The sequence below is a fragment of the Euprymna scolopes genome, chromosome 22 (assembly GCF_053919585.1).
Source record: "Euprymna scolopes isolate OS-2025 chromosome 22, ASM5391958v1, whole genome shotgun sequence".
Classification (NCBI taxonomy): Eukaryota; Metazoa; Mollusca; class Cephalopoda; order Sepiida; family Sepiolidae; genus Euprymna; species Euprymna scolopes.
The window spans coordinates 13,855,788-13,879,308 of record NC_136503.1 but is presented as its reverse complement, the minus strand read 5'-3'; the positions used below and the strand labels follow the sequence as shown (position 1 = coordinate 13,879,308).

General features: G+C 36.8%; 1 protein-coding gene across 1 annotated transcript in view; it reads right to left on the bottom strand.

Moving 5' to 3' along the window:
* Positions 1–3,558: 3,558 nt before the first annotated feature.
* The window catches only part of LOC145243900 (uncharacterized), a 371,787-nt gene continuing 351,824 nt past the window's right edge, over positions 3,559–23,521 (bottom strand). Inside the window, exons 6-8 of the mRNA XM_080107006.1 lie at positions 21,343–21,589; positions 10,200–10,253; positions 3,559–3,872 (exon numbers count right to left, since the gene is read on the bottom strand). Of these exons, the coding sequence (XP_079963132.1) occupies positions 3,629–3,872; positions 10,200–10,253; positions 21,343–21,589 (545 nt within the window). The 3' untranslated portion in view covers positions 3,559–3,628. The remainder of the gene's footprint in view (positions 3,873–10,199; positions 10,254–21,342; positions 21,590–23,521) is intronic.

The window sequence follows — 23,521 nt, the reverse complement described above, 5'->3', positions numbered from 1 at the left end:
CATGCCAACCGTGGGCGCTTATGACTCTCCACACTCTTTACACAGGAACTCAACCTGAGTATCTGCATCTACAGAGTTCACTACTGGAATAGCTGTTGGCTAGAGATCACTTAATTAGTGCAAACGATCCTCTTTTATGGCAGTATTCTGGCCAATGATAGTGAAAGACGTTATGTGCCTAGAAACTTTCAATCACCAGTGCCTGCATCGCATCCTCCGTGTCTGAAGGCAGCACTTACTCGCAATCAGTACACTATATTTCTGTTGCAAACTTGATTCCTTCAAATAATTCATGCTCACAAGATATCTACACTGGTTGGGTCGTTATCAACTGGGAGAGTTCATCTTCAAAACAATTACCCCAGTTCCTCTACAGGTTTGAAAAAAAAATGTGGTGGAAAAAAAAAAAAAAATCCTGAATGATGATAGTTAAACTTGACATAGAACTGAAAGATTGTCTATAATTGTTTGTGAACGAACAATATTTTTTAGGCAATTAATTCTTATTTCTGTCACAAACTTTTTGAGTTGAGAATAAAATGCGCACTGGATTTTGTCTTTTTTTCATTCTACGATGAAACGTTCGCTTATTCATCTAAGCAGCAGCAGCAGTCCTCTTCTGTTTCCTATCACAGCTGACAACAAACTGATACATGAACAAGAAAATATCAAAAAACAAAAGACTCATGTCAAACAAAAAAATCTGTCTTTTTATGTTATCACATCAGACTCCAAACAGCACCTAAATTTGCATATTTCTATTATTTTTGTATCAGAAGAGTTCCAGGTTCAAGTGCTAGTGCTTCTCTACAACAAGCACATGCTAACCATGAGTGCTTATTGCTATGACTCCACACTCTTTCCACAGAAAGATCATTATTTAGTTAAAGCAGACTATAGTTAATATTAAAATCTTGCCACTCATGATTCAATCTCAAAGCATGTATTTGGGAGGGAGAGGACTGTATTAAACACAAAAGTCCATAACCTTAAGGTTGTTAGTTCAATCCCTGTACAGCACAGTAAATTTTCATTTTATCTTTAATCACACAAAAATAAATTATATACAAAACCACTAACATGCTAAAAAATTTATTGATACCTTCTACAATCTTTATGCACATATCTCCAATAAACCTGTTTAGCAACAAAATCCCACCCCTTCACTGTAGATATCCCTAGATACTGGAAAGTTATCTACTCTAACAGTTTCTTCCCTCGGACTGCTATACTTCGGAAACCTCTCCCTGTTACCTACTTCCCTGACAGTACTGACATGCATAAGTTTAAATGTAATGTGAAGCAATATCTCATTCGTCTCCTCTAAACATGATCCCAAATAGTAGCCCCTTATGCCCATGTGGTAATATGTCTTGTTTGGGTTGGACATAATCTTAAAAAAAAAAATAAAAAATAATCACAGAAACATGTAAACCAAATATTGTATGTTCCGTAAATAGTTGTACAATTGTTTCAGAATCTAATACACTATTCATGTGGGTTACGTTATTTAACCCCCTCCCCTCCCATGCAAATAGCAAAAAAAAAAAAAAACGTGAACATTGGATGCAGTTTTAAAATGCCTATGTATAAGATTATATACGGTACTAAGTGCTTCCAAAACATTTTCTACAGACTGTCTTACTCATTTAAAAAAAGGCCCTGGATATGACCTTAAACTATATCCGATGGTCAGGCCTCAACTTGTGGGCTTTGGGGAGTGTGGAGCCACCCTTTAATTGCCATTGCTCCCAGGTCCACTCTGATCCAGAGTGGTAGTGCCTGTTAGGGTCCCAACTATGAATTAAATAGAAACCGACTTAAGAAAAAAAAACAAATATATTCTATTAAAACTTTTTTCTTAGAAATCACTGGATTCGGCATTAAATAACCTGAAAAGGGTTGATATGCCATAAAACAAAAACAACCAACCAACCAACCATTATGTAACAAGAGACGTAGTATTAATTTTGACCTTGAATGGACTGGGTACAGAACCTATGGTCATTCAGGTTGTCCCCATCCCTAAAAATAGAATTAGGAAAGGTTAGGAAGAAGAAGAAAAGAAAGGAAAGAAAAAGAGGTCTAAGAGATATACACTCCCTTATGAATATAAAAGGCTGGGAGTAACAGCTTAACGGGAGTGAGAAAGAGTGAGCTAGTAGCTTCCACAGGCAGCCTTTCTCCCCGGCGGATTTGTTCAAAGGCGTCGTAAGAACTTTAACCTCAACCCACTATCACCAGAATCCACCTACTACCCAACTTGGTCATCCCTATTACTACGACGGAGGGTAAAGTATTTTTGTTTATCATTTGACCAAACGTATTGAATATCATATTATATATTAAGTTCCGAGAATAGATTATTGCTTTGCCTAGTTTTCCCCACTATAATTACCTTCCTCTTGTTACCCTTTTTTCCCTCATATTTTAATATTGTGTTCATCCCCTTTTGTCCTGTTTAAATACTACTTGCATAAATATTTCTGCCAGCCTATCTTGGTTTGGTATGTTTTGTGTCTTTAATAAATTCCCTATTTTTATATAAAATATCTGCTTCTTGTATTTTTATCTCTCTCCCTCAAAACCTTTGTCCCTACTCTTCCTTACGATAGCAAATACTGTGTTACGGCGTTGTGATTAGCCACCGCACCCGTAACAATTATTAAAAAAAAATGCAAAACAAATAATTAAAAAACAAATGTATCTCTGATACTGCTGTTGTGTCAGACATGAAACTGATTAAAATACACTTTCCTGATCTTCGGTCTAGGATCGAAGTATAGCAACTGTTCAGTCCAAAGATTTTTTAATAATATTGTTAGGTTCATATTTGCACTGGAGTTCAAAAGAATGGAATATATAAAAATATCTTACAATCCTGGCGACAGATCCCCCATAACGACATGTATTCTGAAATTACTTTACCAAATGATACAACTGTGGAATTTCCATCACTTCCGCTTATAATAATAAAATAAATGCATCTATATGTGATTTTACAGTCATGGAGAAAAAGTGTCCATTTTATTCATTTTTGTTTGACTGGCTTTATGTTAAACTATGCAAAATATTGATTACTCAAAGTAAAATTATAGGACCCCCCCCCAAATTATTATATATATAAAAAAAAACTAAGCTATGTTTAACAAAGACGTTTTTTATATTTTTTTTTTCATTTTTATAAATATAATCTGCTCATCAAAATAGAATTAAAATAAAACTATTTTAGACAATAAATATGGAGAAAATTACTAAAGTTTTTATGAAAACATTGATTAAAAAGACATTTTTTTTTATCAGAGGCGTTTTGTTTTTGTTTTTTAAATACAATTACATTTTAAATAACCTACAAATTAGAATTTAATTAAATATTTTTTTGTTTTTTAAATACAATTACATTTTAAATAACCTACAAATTAGAATTTAATTAAAAATTTTTGGTTTTTTGCTTCTTTATTAACAACTAATTAAACGTGAAATAGAAATTTCATGATTTCTATTCTAAAACAAAGATTCAAATTTGAAAATATCACCTCAAATAGGATTTAATAATCATTTCTTTCTTTTTTCCTTTCTTTCCTCAGTAAAGAACACGGAAGAAATTTTTGCTGCTTTTCAACAAAAATCAAGCATCAATGTCGGCCATTTTGACTTTTTTCTTTAAAATATTTCCATAGTTGTCTTCTGCTAGAACGGTGATCACTTGGGTGGCAAAATCAGCCTTGGGGGCGTTCTTGATGCACGACCGCTTCAGATAAAATACATTTGGCACATTATCTTCCAGAAATTCCCAATGATGAAAAACTTGTCCTTCTGGCTCACTTCGCAGTTCAATTAGTCGCAATCCACCTTCAGATTTGATGCAGGAACTGAAATAAAAAAGAAACAAAAAGAAAAATAATAAAAAAGTGAATTAGAATTAGTTGTTTCATTTTACAGCATATCAACTTTCTTCAGTGATATTAGTGATGGGACGATTTCAATATTTTTCCCCCGATTTCGATACAATTATTGATTCCTTGCTAAATTACGGATTCCAATTCCGATTCTTTATAAATCTCTAAATATTTAATTATAAAGTTATTATTTTTTCCCAATTACCATAAAAACACATTTAAAGTTTGCAGATTTTTCCTCAAACGTGAAAATAAACTTGCGGGGCTGATCTATAGATTTTAGTTTGACTCGTCATTCAAAATCAGTAAATATTTGTTTTGTAATTACTACCAGCTGTAGGAGATTTTGTTTGAAATGAAATCAGAAGAGATAATTTAAAGAATCGTATTGGCATCAAAAAATAAATACGATTTTTTTTTTATTCTGATATCCCCAAAAGTTCCCATTTTTTCCTTTTCCTGATTAATTGTCCCAACACTAATATATATACACTCGTGCCCGATATTATTCATACCCCTCGGATCTTTGAGATTTCTATAAGAATATTGCTCAAACCAGAAGGTAGACAATATTAAAGGGATTTCAAACAATAAATCAAGCATAAGCATTTAATTTAAACTCAACAAATAAATAAATTATGCAAGTTTGAAACATTATACAAAGAAAAACAATAATGGCACTAGTTCAAAATTATTCATACCTCTCTTACTAATAGTCAATAGCATGCCCTTTATTCTTAATAACTGCCTGTAACCGTTTGGGATATTTATCAACAAGGTTTTTACAAGCATCAACACTGATTTTTGACCATTCTTCAATGCAGTAGTTCTCCAAATCCCTCAAATTTCTAGGTTTCCGCTTTTTAACCTCAGTTTTCAATATGTGCCAGAGGTTTTCGATAGGGTTCAGGTCGGGACTCTGGCTAGGCCATTTCAAAACATTAATTTGATTATCCTCAAACCATTTCTTGACTATTTTGGCAGTATGTTTTGGATCATTATCCTGTTGAAGGACCCAGTTTGGTCCTAAATGGAGCTTCTCCGCATCCTGTCTAATGTTTTTCTTGAGTATCTCCAAATATTGCTCCTTCTTCATGGTTCCATCTATCTTGACCAAACTACCTGGACCACTAGCCGAAAAGGAGCCCCAAAACATTAGGCTACCACCACCATGTTTCACCGTGGGTATGGTGTTCTTTGGGTTGTAAGCTTCTCCTTTCTTCCGTCAAACGTAAGAAGCATCCATATGGCCAAACAATTCAATTTTTGTTTCGTCAGTCCACAAAATACTTGAGAAAACGGACTCTGGAGAATTCACATGGGTCCTAGCAAACTTTAGACGTGCTGCAAGGTGTTTTCCGGTGTGCAATGGAGTCCTTCTTGGTCTTCTTCCTTTCAGACCATTTTCATGCAGAGTCCTTTGCAATGTTTGCCTTGATATTTTTATGCCAGAAGACTCCAGATTTTCTAAAATGTCCTTATTAGTGGTGGTTGGATTTGCATTAACACTTCTTACAATATTCCTGGTGGCTCTAGCAGACAGTTTCCTTTTTCTTCCTCTACCAATCAAGTTGTTTGTTGTGTGGTGGCTCTGGAATTTTTTGATGATGCTCTGTACTGTTGCTGTAGGGACCTCAAATTTCTTGAAAATTGACTTGTAACCTAAACCATCCTTATGTGAATTCACAATTTTAGTCCTAAGATCATTACTAAGCTCTTTTTTCTTCCCCATTCTAATAATTTTTATTCTTTTATTGGTTTTCAGTTGATATCATTTTAATTTCTGAAAAATGCAAAAAACGAAATGAAATTAATCAAAGGTTGTATAAAAGCATTCAAAATAAGAATCAAACAGAAAACAAACAGTCAGAAACTCGATTAATACTGAAAAAATAAGGGGGTATGATTATTTTTGAACATTGCAGATTTTATAAATAGCTGTATATTTCTTTTATTACAAGTATCCCGAGATTTTAAAATGACGAAAATGATCAGAAGAGGTTTATTAAGAATATGTATCAATATGGACGTAAACAATAAATTCTTACAAAAGTTACACCTAATAAACTCAATTTTCAAGGGGGGTATGAATAATATCGGGCACAACGATATATATATTTGATGAGAATAATGGAAATAGTATTCTGATGAAATAGAGAAATAAAAAGGAACAGATCGAGTTATGTGTTCATCAACGTTTCATCTTTATTTCAGAAGTCTTGAAATACAGATAAAACGTTGAGGAACACATAACTCGATCTGTTCCTTTTTATTTCTCTCTCTGTTTCTCTCTTTCTCTGTGTGTGTGTGTGTGTGTGTATATATATATATATATATATATATATATATATATATATATATATATATAAAGTGCTCCGCCCATCTATCAAGGATCTGCTTTTTGTCATTCAAGACAGTTGTTCCATCGGAGCTAAGCAGGGGGGAAGAGCTAGAGGACTGGGGACCGTAGACAGCCCTCAGCGCATCGTAAAACTTCCTCATATCCTGGCTATCGGCATGCTCCTAGATCTCATCTGCTTTGGCGCTGAGCCAGGCATCCTGCATGGAGCGGAGTCTGGCCTGCACCTTGCTGCGGATGTTGATGAAGGCAGCTTTCTTTGCAAAACACTTGGGGTCACTCTGATATGCACGGAGAAGTTGGCGTTTCTCCTCCAGGAGGGGCTGAATCTCAGAGTCATTTTCATCAAACCAGTCCTGGTGCTTCTTTTGCTTGGGTCCAATGATTTCGAGAGCGATGGAGTAGGTGGAGTCTCTGAGGTGTGCCCACTGATCTTCGATAGTGTCCGAGATGGTGAGGGGGACAGATAGCTTGTCGTTGATTGCTTCCTGTAGCTCCTGGATGACATCTGGACTTTTAAGTTTTTCCAGGTCAAGGCGCTTTGTGACTTTCTGGCCCTGAGGCCGCCTCTTGGGTTGGATGTAGAGGCACATTTTGGATATGATCAGGCGGTGGTCTGTCCAACAGTCGGCACCACACACAGCCTTGGTCAATCTTACGTCTCTCCTGTCCCTTGCCCTGATGATGACATAGTCAATCAGATGCCAGTGGTGGGAGCGTGGGTGCATCCACGACGTCTTGTTACGGGTGGGTAGGCGGAACATGGTATTGGTGATGGAAAGGTCGTGTGCAGCGCAAAGGCTGAGCAGCCGTAGGCCGTTGCTATTGCACTTGCCCACTCTATGGTGGCTAAGGACCCGGTCCCAAGTGGAATGGTCCATGCCAACGCGGGCATTGAAGTCACCGAGGACGATGAGCTTCTCTCTCTGCGGAGCAGCGGAGATGAGGCTTTCCAGATCTTCATAGAACTGGTCCTAACAGTGTGCTAAACCGACCATCTTCCATCAACGATGAAGCCATCGATCAACTACGCCAGGAGCCTATCAACGAGGAGCTCGACATCCCACCCTCGTCAGAGGAAGTAAGCAAAGCCATCAAGCAACTTTCCTCTGGGAAGGCCCCCGGCCCCGACTCAATTCCAGCAGAAGTATACAAAGCTGGTGGACCTACACTGCTTTTAAGACTAACAGAACTCTTCCAATCCATGTGGGAGATTGAAGAATTACCCCAAGATTTTTGTGATGCTACTATCGTTCACATTTACAAACGCAAGGGAAATCGTCAGTCATGTGACAACCACCGCGGGATATCTCTTCTTTCCATCGCCGGGAAAATCCTGGCCCGCGTCCTTCTCAACCGCCTGCTGGTGCACCTTGAAGATGGTCTTCTTCCCGAGAGCCAGTGTGGCTTTCGAGCGGGCCGCGCGACGACTGATATGATCTTTGCTGCACGCCAACTGCAGGAGAAGTGTGTCGAGCAGCACCGGGGCCTCTACACCACGTTCGTCGACCTGACCAAGGCCTTCGGACACTGTTTGCCGAAATGGCCTCTGGCGGATCATGAAAAAATTTGGTTGTCCAGACAGGTTCATCGCCATTGTCAGGCAGTTCCATGAGGGCATGACCGCTCATGTCCTGGATGACGGCGACCCCTCAGAACCCTTCCCTGTGACCAACGGGGTCAAGCAGGGCTGTGTCTTAGCCCCGACGCTCTTCAGCATGGTTTTCTCTGCCATGCTCCAGGACGCTTTCAAAGACAGTCACTCTGGCATTGTCATCAAGTACAGATGTGACGGGGAATTGTTTAACATCAGGCGAATGCAGGCAGTCACGAAAGTGAGGGAAACTATCATCAGAGACCTTCTCTTTGCCGATGACTGTGCCCTTAATGCCCCAAATGAGATAGAGATGCAACGTCAAATGGACGGATTTTCCACCAGTTGTGACAACTTTGGTCTCACCATCAGTACAAAGAAGACAGAAGTTATGTACCAACCCGCCCCAGGAGATGCATACCATGAACCCGGCATCACTGTCAAAGGACAGAAGATCCATGCTGTGGAGCAATTCACCTACCTTGGCAGCACCCTCTCCCGCACTGCCAACATTGACATTGAGGTTAACCATAGGATCTCCACAGTGAGCAGTGCATTTGGAAGACTTAGAGACAATGTGTGGAAGAGGAGAGGCATTACACTCGCAACCAAACTGAAAGTATACCGAGCGGTCGTCCTGACAACCCTACTCTACGCCTGCGAAACTTGGACGCCATATAAAAGACATGAAAAACAGTTGAATGGCTTCCACCTCAGATGCCTCCGTAATCTTCTCAACATCCGCTGGCAAGACAGAATTCCTGACACAGAAGTCTTGAAGCGCGCGGGGCTCCATACCATCACCACCATAATCCGCAAAACCCAGCCCCGGTGGGCAGGCCATGTCTATCGCATGCACGACAGCCGAATCCCAAACAACTTTTCTATGGGGAACTCAGCCAGGGAAAGCGGAATGCAGGGGTCCAAAAGAAACGATATAAAGACTGTCTGAGAACGTCCTTAAAAGACTTTGACATCAGCCCCCAGTCTTGGGAGAGTCGCGCTGCTAAACGTTTGGCCTGGCGTTGCGTCATCAGCCTAGGAGCCGACAGGGCAGAGAATCAACGCATGACACACGACCAGCAGAAGCGCAAGAGGAGGAAGGAGAGAGCTGCCGGTTCACAGCCTGCCGATACCGCCTTCACGTGTCCAGAGTGTGGAAGAGTCTGCCGAGCACGGATTGGCCTCATCAGCCATCTCAGGACCCACAAACCCCTGACGCCAAATTGATTGATACCTTGGTCATCGTCGATTTCGACGGACGAGCAAGAAGAAGAAGAAGAATATATATATATATATATATATATATATATATATATATATATATATATATAGTAAAACTGGTATTTAGTAAAAACCTGAAGAGAGTGCTCAATACTATTGCAGAGCAAATATGTGTTTTATTTTTTTTATTACCGTTTTATCTGTTTGGCTACATATGTTTCAGATGTTGGACCATGTTTACGGTCTAACAGCCTCGTCAGGCCTTACAGAAGTGGTTGTTAGTATTAGGAAGAAATGTTTTAGAAGAAATACGAGAGAAAAAAAGATAGAGAAAGAAGGGGGTTGAGGTAGTAGATAATAAGGGGGGAGGGAGACGGGTATTGACAATATTTCAGTTTTGAGGGTTAAGATACACACACATATATATATATATATATATATATATATATATATTAGATCCTTTAAGAGTATTAAAGTTGGAAATAAAAACAAAAAAGCATCAACATTACACAACCTTCACAATTTACGCTTGTTTGAAACTTCTTGACTATTTACTGTTGTTCTCGCATTTGGCATTTATAGGTGTTAAATTTAAGTTAATTTCGTGACAATTGTTAATGGCTTGGAGGTAACATCTTAGCAAATGGAGTAAAAAATAACTTTATAGTTGAGTTCGAATCTCCCAATCAATAGGAATTGTCACTTCCTGTACTGATGATTGCAAAAACATACCTATTGGTCTTAGTCAAAACTACAGGTAGGATAAAAAAAATCCCAGTGAACAGAAAGAGTTCCACATGCTTGAAGTTCTTTGAAAGAAACTACTGGAATAGAAAGTTGTATTACAATGAGGTCTCAAAACGGCAAATTGATGGAGACCACTAGACCAATGAGTGAAACGAGCTGGAACAAAGGAAGCAGGTAATTCAGACAATTCTGAAGAACACTTGACATAATAGTATTCATAGAAAAGACCGAGATTAGCAACATCACATCACAAGAGAAGTTGCAAAGAAGGAAGGATAGTGCTCAATCAAATTATCAATAAGTTTTTACACTTTATCAAACACCCTTAAATGCAACAGAGATCGACATCCATAAATACATAAGCTATGTTTCTTACCCTTGAATAGTTGGGATTTTTCCAGGATCATCTGGATGACTTTTGTTAAACCACCTGAAATGGAAATGAAATGTTAGAAAAGCATTTTGTTGAAAATTTTAACGGTTATTCAGTTGCGATTTAATTCTAACCATCAATGGTAGTCAAAAGATGAACTTTCGTTTCAGTTCTCCCATCTTTTTTTAAAAATGTTATTAATTTTTTTAATACTAATGGTTCACATCTACCAAGTCAAAAAGCCACTCGAGGATAAGGGTTGGCAAGCTTTTCAGTTGAATGATGAACCAATACTATGAAAGGATTGAGAATTATGATTAATTCGTAAGACGACTCATGAGATATTTGTTGACATTCTTCATTCGTTGGTTTCAAATCATGTGAATATTCTTTGTCATCTTTATTTATATTCTTAGCAATTCTCATTACATTTGCGCTTTCTCCCGTCACCTAAAAGATTCAATGTGTAAAAAAGCAAGCAAAGTTTTTGAGATTATATGATATTATTTGAGCGTTTTTCCTTAAAACAAATATACGTTTATATTGTATATATTCAATAAGGCTATCTTAAAATTGCATAAACTAATGAAAAGTCTCTGATAATTTGTTTGGGCTACGCCATTCAATGAAACACACGTAAGACGCAGTAATTTAAACAATAGGAATGTGAATTAAGTGTATTTTCCAGTGATTTGAAATGTTTAATAATATTATATTATATATAAGAAGTGAAGGCTGTTATTCAAGAGTTGGAAAGTATCGGAAATAGAATTAATAGACAAAAAAAAACAAAACAAACAAACAAAAAAAAAACGTCTATTCTATTTAATTAAATATGTCTAAGAGAAAAATGCTGCTGCCTAAATAGAAACATATATATATGTGTGTGAGTGAGTGTTAGCAAACATTCCTATTCACGAGCACTAGAATTGTGTTGCCCCTTTTGAACATGTTCCAAATAAAAAATTTTGCACGTACATGAAGCAAAAAAAGTAAACTCTTATATTTAATCGATTCAAGATTCACGTCACATCAGTTCGCATTCTTCATCACAAAGATTTATGAAACTTATTTCAAATCCCCAAAGACATTTGTTCTCATCTTCGATTGCGCAAAGTGTATAATTTTAATCAGGATGTCTTTGCGAATATATCGATATTCTTTGGTTGTTGATTTCGGATCAATTTGAACCATGTAAGTTTTCTTTTATAGTCTAACACGATCAGAATCAATTGATTAATGGACAAAGTTGCAAACGCTTTTTGGGATGAAGAGGCAACGCAAGATGATTTTGTTCATCACATGCTAATCAAGAAATTAGAAGGCAAATACGAAAACCATTCTCACAAAAAAATGTAAAAAAGTTAATTCTTCAAATATCCAAAAATAAATATTCATTCGAAAATCATGAAATTATTTATCACCTTTAAAATCACTGATTCTCAAAACAGGAGATTACAGATGATGGGATTTTTTGTAATACTTTTGTATATATTTTTCATATATACCAATTATTCACCACTTATCAAGGCAAAAAACACTCGAGGATAAGGCTTAGTGAGATTTTCAGTTGGGTAATAGAATAGTGCTATAAATGGATTGAAAACTATGATTAATTCATAAAACGACTCAACAGATATTTGTTAACACTGGACTTGAAAACGCCCATGTTGTAGTCAGTAGAGAAGCATTCCTGTGATAATGTGTTTCACAGGTGCAAAGAAACTTTATGGAATTCCATTTGATTTTCGGTACATAGATGAAAAAAAAGTAGAGTTCTTTGCAGTGACTCTGGGGGGGGGGGTGACCAGAGCTATGGAAATACCAACAGAACAAGGAGAGATTAGTAACGTCTCTTCTGTAAGAAACAGACTGCAAGAAAGAGAAGAATCTCTCACTAAATTGCAAACGGATATGCCTGCAATTGAAGGACAATAGCTGAGTCTTAACAGGATTAAACAAAACAAGCCATTTCTTACCTCAATCCATAGTCGAACTTAAATCAACTTTTTGTCATTTTGTTAAAAAATCGTCTATGAATCCTTAAATTTATCTCAAATGTTATGTTGCCTAATCTTTTTTTTTTTGATTTACAGTATTCATTTATTAGTCTAGAGTACCAGATTATGGTGGAATTTTAACTTTTGAAAATTTGCTAACAAAGTAAAGCAATGTCTTTTCTATAAAATCAAAAAAAAGAAAAAACTCAGTACAGTTGGGAAAGCAGAATCCCGAAAGGGAGTTCCAAAGTCTAGCCGTTCTGGGGAAGAAACTATAGAAGTAGAATGCTTTCTTACACCTAGGGATCTCTAAAGTATAGACAATGATGTAAATGGCAAAAATTTTAACTACACTAAGTAATCACTACCACCAATGATGATGAATCTATTTGAACCAAAGCATTGAACTGAATAAAGTAATTTTAAGAGATACGTTATGAACAAATAAAGAAAGGAAAAGAAAAAAAGAAAAAAAAAAAAACGGAAGAAAAAATAAGTGCAATTACATCTGCATATTCGGTGCAGTCATGTGTATACAAATTGAATTGCTCTCAACATACTGGCAACTCAAATCTTCGTCTATGGCCATTGCATGTTTGACAAACTCACTGTAAAGCACTTAGTTTGAGACTCAGAATCTAATCACGCTAAGGGTTGCCTACATGCAAATTCTTGTAAATAAACACGTCTGTAACCAATAGATTTCATATAAGCCACAGATATGACCCTGACAGGTCCTACCACTCCTCTGGGACAAAGTCCATCTGGGAGCGATGACAAATATCAAACCCCAACCTTTAAAATGGATATGGAATCTGTACCCATATCACGGATGCTTTTCCGTGTCGTAGGAACATCTCTGAAAAAGACCCAAAATTCTTCCATACGCATTTCCATGTAGCACAATATTAATCTTTGCCCAGTATTGTCTAGGAAGTTGCCACCTTTCTGGGAAAATTCTTCATATCCTGTCCATTTACCTTTCTATCAGCATCCATGTCTGTGGTGACTTTTATGTTCACTGTTCATTCAAACCAGACCAATGATGTAGAGAGGTTTTGTCATGATTTTCCCTCACTTATGATCTAAGAGATATACTATAATAAAATTATATATATATATATATATATATATATATATATATATCACCAGACTCTCCATTCACGTAAAAATCACCTTTTTCTTCACCTTATTCCCTCTGTCACTATTTGTTATCAAGTAAGATCTATGACTTACTCATAGTTTCATTAAATACTTTTGCAAGGAAAATCCAATCCTACATTTTGCTAAATCCTACCCTCTGATGAGAAGTATTTCTTTGAAACTCCATGGATTAAGCACTTATTTTGTGCTTCCTTTTTAAAATTAAATATGTTTTTAACTCTTTTTCAAAGTGTTTTTTAACATGTTTTATTAACTACTTATTCTTTATATATATATAATTTTCAGAATGTGAGAGGTGATATAATTATTTCCACAGCCAAATAACATTGCAGTGCACAAGAGCCATGAAAGCCAACAAACATGGAAGTGCGAGACAAGTTTCGCTGTCATTTGGGCTCATCAGTTGAAGACATCCGAACTTGGGATTCGAAACCCAAGTCTCTTGCATGCGAGCCGAGTATTCTGTCAGTTGAGCAATCATGCCACACATACAATTATTAACTAACACAGATTAATAGGTTAACTATTAACTAACACAGATCGAGCAAACTGCGGTGAAATCTGACTATGGAATGAATCTACTTCGTCTCAAACAAGGGTTGTGGCCATCCAACCATCGAGAACCTAAACCATTACTTCTGCAGTTTAAATTCTGTTTTTCCGTGAGTCTTGCTCGACAATGCTCAGCGAACGACGAAAACCGCCAGATTATAATGAGTGAGTAAAAAGAGACATGAGCGAGCAGACGGCAAAAAATTGGAAGAAAAAAAAAAGAATTTCAAAGAAAAAGAAAAGAAAAAATTTCAAAGAAAAAGAAATGGAAAAGTAACATTGCACTTCAAACAACAAATATTTAATCCTGTGACAAAAAAGGAAAATGAACAATTCCAGGATGGAATTTATTTGTAAGTCTCCGGAAACGGTCCTCGCATTTTGTCAAGAAAACCAGCTGCTGGCAACGGAGAGGAGGTGCACAAAATGTCGTCGAAGTTGTATATTAAAACGACGAAACACAATTGACAGTTTCAGCTGCGGGTGCAGTAATGGCAAATGCAGACACTGGACCTCCTTGCACCATGGCACCTTTTTCCAGAGGTCTCATCTCCGACTACCTATAATTATAAGATTAATATATTTGTGGGCATATGTAACAGCTACACACAAAAGCCTATGGCGAGAGTGCGATATCGGGTCAGATTTCACTTTAACCAACTGGAAAAACTTCTTGAGGGATATTCGCCAAGACTATTTCCTTCGAGACAAAAAAAAAAAAAAAATTGCTGTCGTCAGCTGCTCCAAAACTTTTCTTTGGATGTAAAAAAAATTGTTAAAAATTACCAAAAAAAAAAAAATATACCTCTTTCATCGAAAAAAAATTTAATGAAAAAAAATATATATGCTCCTTCCCATTATTTTTGTTCCTTAAAACAAAACAAATACGTTTTCATTAATTCAAAGAAAAAATAACTTTCCATACACAAACAAAACAAAAAAATATATTTGTTCACTAATTCAAAGAAACAAAACTTATTACAAAAAAAAAGAAAAAACACAGTTGCCATTAAAAAAAAAATAAAACAGTTGCCATTAAAAAAAAAAATAAAAATAAAACAGTAAACTGCATGAAATTATTATGGTAGATTGTTTTATTTATTTTTTTATCTTTTTTTTTTTTGTATTGATTTCAGTTTGCGCGGTATAATCCGGCGATTTTTATTGTCTCCAAGGCATTGCTGAGCGAGACTCATGGAAAAACAGGATTTAAACTGAAGTACCCCCAACCCGATGTCTCACAAGTGGGAATTTTACACTCACTAGGATTATGCCGTCCACTATGCTAACCTAGCAAGCAATTAGTAGTAGAATATTTAGAATGTGAGAGATGATATAATTATTTCTACAGAGCCAAACAACATCGCAGCTCACAAGAGCCATGACAGCCAATAACCCAGGAGGTCCAAGACTCAAGTTTCGCCCTCATTTGGGCTCATCAGTTGGAAACATCCAAAGTCATGATTCAAAATCTGAGTCTCTTGCATGCAAGGCGATTACTCTACCAATTGGACAACTGTGCCACACATAATGTCTATTAACTAACAAAAATCAAGCAAAATCATCCAACCATCGAGGGTTTTAAAGAATGTTTGTGGGCTGTCATAGCTCTTGTGATCTGCAGAAATAATTTATATATATACAAGCAATCGGTGCCCGGCGTTTCCCAGGTGTTTTGAGGTTAATGCTGAGAAAAAAAACGGTCAATTTTTTTAAACTTTGACCCCTATTATGACCTCTTAACATTTATTGTTTAGGGATCAAGTAAAGTTAATAAGTTAGATCCCTGTCCAAGGAATCTATATCTAAAATATCACGTGTTTAGACCCAAAAGGTGTAGGAGGAGTTTGGTAGAGTTCTCAAAGGTCAAATCGTTGAATATTGACCACTTAATCGCCAAATTTCTGTTGAAAACCTATCACATCGATTTTCCAAATCTCAGTACCCTGTATATCAAATTTCGAATCTCTAGGCTTAAAATTGACAGAGTTTTAGCGTAGGGAAATGCACACAGACGCACAGACACACACAGACACTATCACTTATATATATATATATATATATATAAACATCATATATATAAGGATAATAGTACGCCATATATATAACAAAAGACCATTATTTACTCAAGTGAAAGGAAAACCCGGGGGAACTTTACCCAAAAATAAATCTATATTTTTTTGTGTGTATTGATAGTCTTATAAGCGAGTAATTATTAATTCAGCCATCTTGATTCTTAACCAAACAGAAAGTTCAAGTAGGGGGATTTCCCTTTTTTTTTTTGATAGCGAGGCCAAATTTCGCGAATTTGGCCTTTTTTTTAAAGCAGTTTGGCCTTCAAAATTTCTGTTTGGCCTTTTTCTTCACCGATGAAATCTGGGGACGCAACGGGAATTTTCGGCAAAAAAATGTTGTTACTATGCACATCTATGTATTGAAATACAATTTGTGGCAAAATTTCAGGAAAAACTAGTGGATGGTTCTCTCGCAATAGTCCGGACAATTCGCTAAATTATCTCGTCAAAACCTTAAATCTCGAATTTTTGTGCATTTTTTTTTGGCGGGGGGGCTAATTTGGCATAATAGTGTCCATTTAATAGTATTATCTTGAAAAAATAAAAAAATAAGGAAAATTACCAAAAAAAACAAACAAGAACAACAAAAGTGTGCCGTATTTTTAAAAGTTTTATTGCGTTGTTTTTATTTGCTTTTTTTATGTCATCGGTGAAGAAAAAGGCCAAACAGAAATTTTGAAGGCCAAACTGCTTTAAAAAAAGGCCAAATTCGCGAAATTTGGCCTCGCTATAAAAAAAAAAGGGAAATCCCCCTACTTGAACTTTCTGTTTAATTAATAATGACTCGCTTGTAGCGTTGATTTTTTTCTTTTTTCGCTATAAAAAAATAACTACTTGATGAAATTACGTGATTTTTTCTGTAGGAAAACTTTATCCCATGACGAGTACGTACAATATATTATTTTTTTTTTTTAAATATTTCCATTTTTTAATGTCAATGGAAAACTGCACAAGTACCCAAACCCGAAATGTAAAGACCACGAGTGAACGCGCGTTTTTTTTTTTTTTTAGTTTAGTTTCATAATGGCGGCCGTGATGTCGGAGGTTCGATTCTTAGATTGTAAGTTTTGTATTTTTGTAATTTGTAAATCGCAAGTTAGGAAAAAATTAAACCCTTCCAAGATGGACAATAAATAAAGCCATAATATTTTATGGTAAAGTTAAGAGCCTACGAACCATAGTTTTTTAGGAGATGTGATTATTGGATTAACCAATCAGAAATCGTCTGTGGCACACACATCTGTTTTTATATATATATATATATATATATATATATATAATAGACTCTCTCCGCCGATTTTCAACATATGAGGTTCCGCCACAACAACTAAGTTGTTCAGCTGTTCAGAAATCCACACTGATGATTTTTTTTATAGTGGTGAAGGCTTTGTGTAGAACCAACTATGACTCAACGCGGTACATACAGTGCCTAGCTTTCCTAAATGGTCACCCATCTGGTACTGGCCAGGCTCAACATTGCTTAACTTCAGTGATCTGGCAAGAACAGATTTGTCAACATGATTGTGTCTTGGCAGCTAACAACTGATGCAGTTTTTCTCAATGCTTTGGTAATTCCAAACACGAACAAAATGTTCCCAAAAGTCATGCAATCTGCAGGCATGTCCTCATGTGTTAGACACATGGAGATCAAAAAAGTGCTCCAATATGTTGATGGCGACAAGAGAATGAATAATTTTGTGGGTGAATCATTATTTTCTTCTTTCTAGGCTATGCGTTCACATTTGCGATACTGGTCCATTTTCAGAAATATTTAAAGGTGGATGTATTAAAACAAGTTGAAAATTAAGTGAATGGAAAAGTCCATTATCTCCCTTTTTTAAAACTCTTTATACATTATTTTCATTGATTGGAACTCTTCATTTATTATTTTCATTGATCGGAATTATCTATAAACTAGATTTTGCCTATTAAAATTGACAAAAGTTACAGTCCGTTGACTTAGAAGTTGAGAATAGAACTAGAGATAGATGCACAGGAATGGGAGGAAACGACCAAGACCGCCAACCCCCAATATTTCCTCCTGTATCAGAAAACACGCTATGTGATATACGTATATCTGTACGTGATGTTGCGAAGCTAATCAAAAACCTTGATTCGAGTAAAGCAACTGGCCCTGATGGTATTCCAATTATAGTACTCAAAAAACTTCAACCTGAATTAGCGCCCATACTTACAAAACTGTTTAAACGTTGTCTTAAAGAGAATAGTTTCCCATCTCCCTGGAAAATCTCATCAGTATGCCCTGTATTTAAGAATTCAGGTGATCGCTCATCCCCCTCTCAGTACAGGCCAATAAGTCTCCTGTGCGTCATGAGTAAGTTGCTAGAATCTGTGTTAAATACGGAAGTAATCAAACATCTCAACAAAAATAACCTTCTTAGTGACACTCAATATGGTTTCCGTTCTGCTAGATCTACAGCAGATGTCCTTACAGTTATATCGCATAGGATTAGCAAATTTCTCGACGGTGGCAATCTTTCTAGGGCAATTGCTCTTGACATATCTAAAGCCTTTGATAGGGTATGGCATAAAGGTTTACTTCATAAGATCGCTAGCTATGGTATAGCTGGAAAAGTCTTCTCAATTATTAAATCATTTCTTTCTGATAGGTTCATAAGAGTAGTAGTTGAGGGGCAAAAATCAGAAGCTCACAGTATTAATGCCGGTGTCCCTCAGGGATCCATCCTGGGCCCAACTCTTTTCCTGATCTACATTAATGATCTTCCAAATCATATCCTTACATCATTTGTAGACATTTATGCTGACGACACTACCATCGGCTTTTGACAGGGTATGGCATGAGGGTCTCCTCAGGAAGATTAGATCTTACGGTATCACTGGTAGAATACTTAACATAATTAAATCCTTCTTAGATAAGAGAAAAATCCAGGTAGTCCTCGACGGTCGCACATCTAAACAATATGATATAAATGCGGGAGTGCCCCAGGGTTCTATCCTTGGACCTCTATTGTTCCTGATATTCATAAATGACCTCCCCGACAACATTGCCTCTGAGATGGGTATATATGCTGATGACACTACACTCTATGGCAGACACGACAGGAAGACGAATGAACACATTTCTAAAGAAATGGCAGAAACACTAGAGGAAGACCTCCAATCTGTAGTGGAATGGGGACAAAAGTGGTTGGTCGCGTTCAATGCTGCCAAGACTAAACTAGTTTCATTCAATAATTACAAGAAACCCTCTCTACCACCAATAGCAATGGCCAACGACCCTTTATCTGAGAGTCCATCTTTCAAACTCCTTGGCCTAACGTTCACAGGAAACATGAGTTGGAACAATTACATTGAAGGCATTGCCAGGGCCGCTGCAAGAAAGGTAGGCTCTCTCTACCGTGCTAGAAAACTACTAACACCCGAAAGTATCCTGTACCTCTATAAGGCCACCATTCGCCCATGTATGGAGTATTGCTGCCACATCTGGGCTGGTGCATCTGCTACTAGTCTCTCGCTCCTTGACAAGGTTCAAAAGAGAGTCGCAAATCTGATAGGCCCTGAACTGGCATCTAAGCTTCAGCCTCTGTCCCATCGACGAAATGTTGCATCCCTCTGCCTGTTCTACAAGTATTTTAGTGGTGAATGCTCTGATGAACTGCAATCACTTGTGCCCCCACGACGCGAGCACCCTCGACAAACCCGACAGGCTACTAGATCCCACCCCCACACTGTAGAGGTCCCTAGATGTAAAAGATCTTTTTACTCCAATAGTTTCTTCCCCAGAACCGCAAGACTCTGGAATTCCATTCCAGGTCCCTGCTTCCCCAACAGTACTGACGTGCAGAAGTTCAAGTGTAACGTGAACCGACACCTTGCTGCCCAAATCCCTACATAGTACCCCAGTAGTTGTTGCCCCTGATAGTAGCCCCCTACACCAAAGTGGCAATTTGCCTTGTTTGGGGTGAAAATGTAATAAAAAAAAAAAAAAAAAAAAAAAAACATTTATGGTACCACATCTAAGACAGTAAACGACCAAGTTCTCTCCAATTCTCTCTCCTCTGATCTTGAGCACGTAGTACAATGGGGAAAGGAGTGGCTGGTTACTTTTAATGCATCTAAAACCAAGCTTCTCTCTTTACATCATCAACATTCTAATTCACATTTGTCATCAATTGAAATGAATGGCTCTCGTCTTCAGGAGGCCTCAAGTTTTGACAAGCTTCTTGGCTTGACCATTACTCCTGATCTTAAATGGAACACGTATATCAAATCTGTTGCCAAGGCCGCTGGAAAAATGGTGGGATCTTTCTATCGATCCAGTAGATATCTCACTGCTGATGCTATTCTCTACCTATATAAGAGCCAGGTACGTCCAAGGATGGAATACTGTTGCCACATCTGGGCAGGAGCTGCTAGAAAGGACTTGTCCTGCCTTGATAGAGTTCAAAATAGACTTCGTAGCCTCGTAGGAGATGTCCTTTTCTCCTCCTTGCAACCTCTATCTCACAGAAGAGATGTTGCGAGTTTGTCTCTGATGTATCGTTATTTTCATGGAAAGTGTTCAACTGAGCTTCAATCTATGGTCCCCCCTCGCCAAACTTTCACAAGAAACACTCGTCTAGCTGTAATCACTATCAATAATTTCCCCCACTCTTTATCTGTGCCTAAACCTAAACGTAGATTCCATGAACAAAGCTTCTTTCTTAGAACTGCACGCCTATGGAATTGTCTTCCGTTTTCCTGCTTTCCGTCTGACTACAATATGGTTGTGTTCAAGTCTAAAGTAAATAAGTTCTTGATGAGCCGTTCCATATAAGTTATTAAATTTACCAAATTTTCATTACTAATGATTACTATATTGACCAATTTCTACTGTACACTCTTTAACCCTTATCCTTGAGTGGCCTCTGGGCCTTGATAATGTGGTGATGCCTTTGTAAAAAAAAAAAAAAAAAAAAAAAAAAAATTCAAAGTGACATTTAGAAAGGAAAAGAGAACAGTCTTTTTTCCTTGGTAGGTGTGCTAATTGGGTTTGATCATCTTTTTTTAAATTTTCATCTTAATCTTCCTCCTCGCATGGGAAACGGGCAACAGAAAGCTTATGCGCAAAACTAATTGTGCTGTAAAAGATGAAAATATCAAAGAATTTGAGCCATTAAGTAACAAAGCTGTTGAGTTTTTCTTTTTATATCTTATGGATTGTTGCAGCTACCACACGAGGAAGAAAAACACAAACTTCAGCTCCCACATCATGATTGAGAGACGAACAGCTGGTTCCATTGATGAAGTGAATTACGGACAAGCAGTGTGGATCGAACATCCACCCCCTTGTTGCTATGAGAAGATTTAAAAATAAAAGCAAATCATATTTACTTATGGAACCTGAGTAATACCGCAGACGAGCGATACCAATGGGCACCGCCATCTACGTAGGTCACTGGGGGCAGTGTAGAGTGCAGCTCGCCATCATGAGAAGCAGGCAGTGTTGAAGGCTTGGCTGATGATGATGACGAAGACGACGACGAGGATGAAGATGATGATGACGAAGTTGAGGAGGTAACAGCTGATTGGGATGATGTTGAACTGTTTGAACTTGTGGAACTGATAGAACTGCCTCGTTCTGAAAGACAAAGATCAGCGAGAGAAGATCAACAATAGTACGGAACAGTTCCGAGAACAAGTGGAACAAAAAGCGTTCATCTCTATATTTTGTTTACTCAAGATGTCACTGTAGCCTAGCATATGCGTAGATTCTGTAAATTGTCTGCTTTTTTATTTTTAATTATTGATTCTCGTAGAGTTTATATCTGTGCATAGTCTACTTCAGAGATCACTGAAGCTATTGGTATAATTTGAAGAGTTTTAGAAAGGCATATACCCAGACACAAAGTTTCTAGGGTCACAAAATTGTTTTCATTGCAAAAAATCTTTTGAAAAACAGAACTGTTATCGTCCTGTGTGTGTGTGTGTGTGCAAATAAATGCAATAGAGATTTTTTAATAATTTTTAATATGCAAACCTAAGATAAATGTTATTCTTTATTATATCAATGGGAAGAAATCATAAAGTAAAGCAATGTTGCGGAGGACCATTTTGAAAAATCAGGTGCTGTAAGCAGATATTATCTACAGGTATAAATAATAAATAAATAAATAACATTGTGTCACATGACAGGTTCAGGCAATCTGTTCTGTGTAACATACTAAAACACTTATTTCTCAAAAAAAAAAAAATGCTGTATGATTATAGCTAACTAGACATTTTGACAGTTAAGAACGGTCAAAAGTTATAGATCATAGGTGTTTTGTACATTACATAAATAAAACCATAAGATAAAATTAAATAAATGGTTGTAGAATTATGTCGATTATCTCCCTTTTTTAGAACTCTTTATACATTATTTTCATTGGTTGGAACTCTTTATATATATTTTCATTGATTTGAACTATCTATAAACTAGATTTTGCCCATTAAAAATGGACAAATGGTATAGCTCATTGACTTAGAATGAGTACTTTATGCCAAATCGTCGATAAAACATGGTTAAATTTGTACTCATTTTTGCATTAAATACTAATCCCTATCAATCCTTATTAATCTCTAGCTGTGCATCAAATGGATACAAAAATACTTATTTCTAAAGATAAAAAAAAAAATAAAAAAATGGTTTGTGCCAAATTGATGAGTGAATATGGTTAAATTTGTGCTCATTTTTACATTAAATACTAATCCGTATTAATTTTTTACTGTGCATCAAACAGATGCCATATTAGTTTGCTGCACCGTAATATATCCAAGGCACATATAAAATTTCGGCCAGTTCAGCTCAATAGTCTCTGATAAAAAGTGGAATGGACAGACAGACTAAGAGAAATATAATGCAGATTATATATAATTTTCAGTGAAATGATTTTTGGTAATATCAGTTTTTGGTAAAGTGACATTAACTATTATGAATCTAATTAATGGCTTCCCCTTTGTGGAAATATTAAATAAGTTAGATAACTTTATCTTATTAATTTTAGACATGTAGGTGGGTGCCCGGCTTGCTTGTGTGCTGTCCCCCATCCCAAAATAAATCAAAACAACTTTTCTTTCAATCAAATCAAAATAGCAGGGAGTGCCCACATGACCAAAAAAGGAAAGAAAATAAGCTGTGGTAGCCGGGCTCAAATTCGAACGCTTTTGCCCACACGGACATGAATGCACACAAAGTCATAATGCTGCAAAATAAGCGTTTTAAACATGACTAATGAAAAAAGAGACACAAAAACAGACCCCTCCTTCCAAAAAGTGGTCCAGCTGACCGCCGCAGAATGAATCTTTTTTCTATTTTTTACATATTATGCATCCAGGGTATTGCCCTTTAAGAGTGTACCAGTTTCATGCCATTCCAATGTGGATGACAAAAGTTTTTAGCAAACACACAGACGTTTGAGATTTGTATAATAAATAACTTTAAAGATCTGCATATTCTGCAGTTCTATTATGACTACCAATGCTGCCTGAAAGTATGTCCTTTGCTACACTAATTAATGATGTCTCTAGAATC